Source organism: Pelodiscus sinensis, chromosome 5 (genome assembly GCF_052426305.1).
Source record: "Pelodiscus sinensis isolate ZL-2025 chromosome 5, ASM5242630v1, whole genome shotgun sequence".
Classification (NCBI taxonomy): domain Eukaryota; kingdom Metazoa; phylum Chordata; order Testudines; family Trionychidae; genus Pelodiscus; species Pelodiscus sinensis.
Window position 1 is genome coordinate 133022016 of NC_143056.1, and position 2579 is coordinate 133024594.

General features: G+C 44.5%; 1 protein-coding gene across 1 annotated transcript; it reads right to left on the reverse strand.

Annotated features, from left to right (window-relative positions):
- Positions 1-654: 654 nt before the first annotated feature.
- LOC102445203 (olfactory receptor 5AR1-like) lies at positions 655-1596 on the reverse strand. Its single transcript, XM_006136527.4, has one exon. The coding sequence runs from the start codon at positions 1591-1593 to the stop codon at positions 655-657; it is 939 nt and encodes a 312-aa protein (XP_006136589.4). The 5' UTR covers positions 1594-1596.
- Positions 1597-2579: the final 983 nt, after the last annotated feature.

The window sequence follows — 2579 nt, forward strand, 5'->3', positions numbered from 1 at the left end:
ACGAAGTAGAGGAGAAGTGGAGCTAAATGCCATCCAAACTGTATCTGTAGGTAACTTCTTGCTCATCACTAGGAGGAAATGAATCTCGTCGGCTAAAAGCCATCAAAGCAACATTGTTCTTACACACCCAGTAAAGTCATCAGTGTCAATATTTAGGATAGAATGAAAACCAGGTTGTGCTTCCCCTACTACTTGACTCAATTACCTTCTTGGGAAACCCAGAGACTCCAATGACTGGGCAAAAAGAGAGCCAGAAACAACTGCATTTGTCTTTAAGAAAGAAATCACACGTCATGCTTTCAAGTGTATAATGAAACCAGCCTCAATACAAAGAAGAAGGGGACAGATTTGTCGTTCTTCTTTTCTTTCCGAATACAAAGGGCTCCATGCTTCCAAAGTAGGTTACATATATATTTGATGCTCAATCTTATGAAATTGGTTCATCCTTGCATTTTGCTGGGGCAGGAGCCTCGTGAAGTCTTGGTCTCAGTTGGGGCTAGGAGACCTTGTTGGATTACAAACAATTTCACAATAATAAGTCTGATCATGAACACTTTTACCATTGGGCTCTTCAAAATGACATTGCAATGGGCAGGAAATGGAATTCAACTGTTTTTGCTCTTTACCACTGCATCTGTACTGCGTTAAAGAGATTTATGAATGAGTGAGAGGTTTATATATGGCTTTCCTCAGGGCACCTTTCACCTCTCTGTTCCTCAGGCTGTAGATGATGGGGTTCAACATGGGGATCACCATAGTGTAAAATACTGAGGCTATTTTGTCTGTTTCCATGGAATAGCTGGAGGGGGGACGTAAATACATGAAGAGTTGGCTGCCATGAAACAGGACCACCGCCGTCAGGTGACAAGTGCAGGTGGAGAAGGCTTTGCGCCGGCCCTCGGCAGAGCGGATCTGCAGGATTGTGGAGATGATATAGACATAGGAGAGGAGGACAATCACAACACTGCCTACTAAAACACATCCAATGAAGCCAAACATCACAATCTCATTGATGAGGGTGTCAGAGCAGGAGAGTGCCAGCAGCGGGGGAATATCACAGAAGAAATGGTTGATGATATTGGAGCAGTAGAATGACAGCTGAAATGTACCACATGTGTGTATCATTGCATCTGCCAACCCCACAGCACACACCACAGCCATCAGCTTGTTACACCGCTGCCTGGACATGGTGACTGTATAGAGTAATGGGTTACAGATGGCCACATAACGGTCATACGCCATCACAGCCAGCAAGACACACTCCATATCTCCAAAACAGACAAAGAAATACATTTGCACAGCACAGGCAGTGTAGGAAATGCTTTTCCTCTCGGCTAAGAAATTCTGCAGCATCTTAGGGGCAATTACAGAGGAATAGCAGAGATCACAGATAGACAAACTCCTGAGGAAAAAGTACATGGGGGTGTGAAGTCGGGGGTCAATTTTGATTAACAAGATCATCCCCCCATTCCCCACCAGGGTGATAACATAAATCAGTAGGAACAACACAAACAGGGGGACTTGCAGCTCTGGACGATCTGTCAGTCCTAAGAGAATGAACTCAGTCAGAACCGAGTGATTTCCCACTTCCATCTTTTTTGAGCCTGGTTCAGGTAGCTACCATGATGTGGGGAGGCAGATGTCTCAGACAACTTACCCCTTCTCTGTAATGAAAATGAAGAAAAATGAAGATCAGTTTCTCAATGGGTGCCAGAAATATATTGGGGAATGGCTAGTCTACAGAGCCAGATGTTCACAGCTGATCATTCCAGATGTTCCATACAATGCGCTCACTGTACACAATGAAGGATACACAGATCAGTCATACCCCGCCACCCTCCCACCCCCACAAACACTTGTACATTGATCCAAGAAGGAAGCAGTGACTTATAACTCTGCTGTGGGAGAATCAGGGTGAAACTTTCTCAGACAGAAGTGATAATTGCTTAGCTCAAGAAGGGGTAAGAGAAATCAAATGTTAGTCTGTCTTCCCTCTCTAGGCCAGGTGAGCTCTGTGGCTCAGTATATCTGTTTGGGACAAAACTGGCTAGCTTAGCTAATTAATCATTCTGGAATGTGAAAATGGCATTTATGTTAGTCGGTACAGAAACCCAGATACAGAATGAGAGGCAGTGGCCTCAGTGACTGTGTAATTGCCTATTTTTTCCGACCAAAGATGTCATTCAGTTATTTCAAGGGGTAGGCAGTGGATGGAACATTTTAATGCTGGAGGTCTTGAATTCAATGCCTGCTTATTATCATGGTGTCTGTATGTGGGTGCTTGTAGTGCAGGGCACTTACACATACCTGCTGAGGAGAGCGACGTGGGGGCCTTTTCCCATCGACAGGAAGTGCCACGTTGGAGCTGTTGGGAAGTTTTATATTGCGATCTATGACCTATGAGAGATGCTCCCTGAAACAACTGGGAATGGCTGAGCTCAGAGAGACACAACACCTCATTACTGTGCTTAGTTAACCAAAGCCAACCTCAGTGTAACTCATAGCCTGGGGATTAATTGTCCCACTCTTTGCTCCTGTGTCATTAAATGATGCAATTTCTATCAGAGTTACTTAGAATA

Bases quoted from the DNA above. Each gene is read 5' to 3' on its own strand.
- LOC102445203 (XM_006136527.4), bottom strand. From the start codon at position 1,593: ATGGAAGTGGGAAATCACTCGGTTCTGACTGAGTTCATTCTCTTAGGA.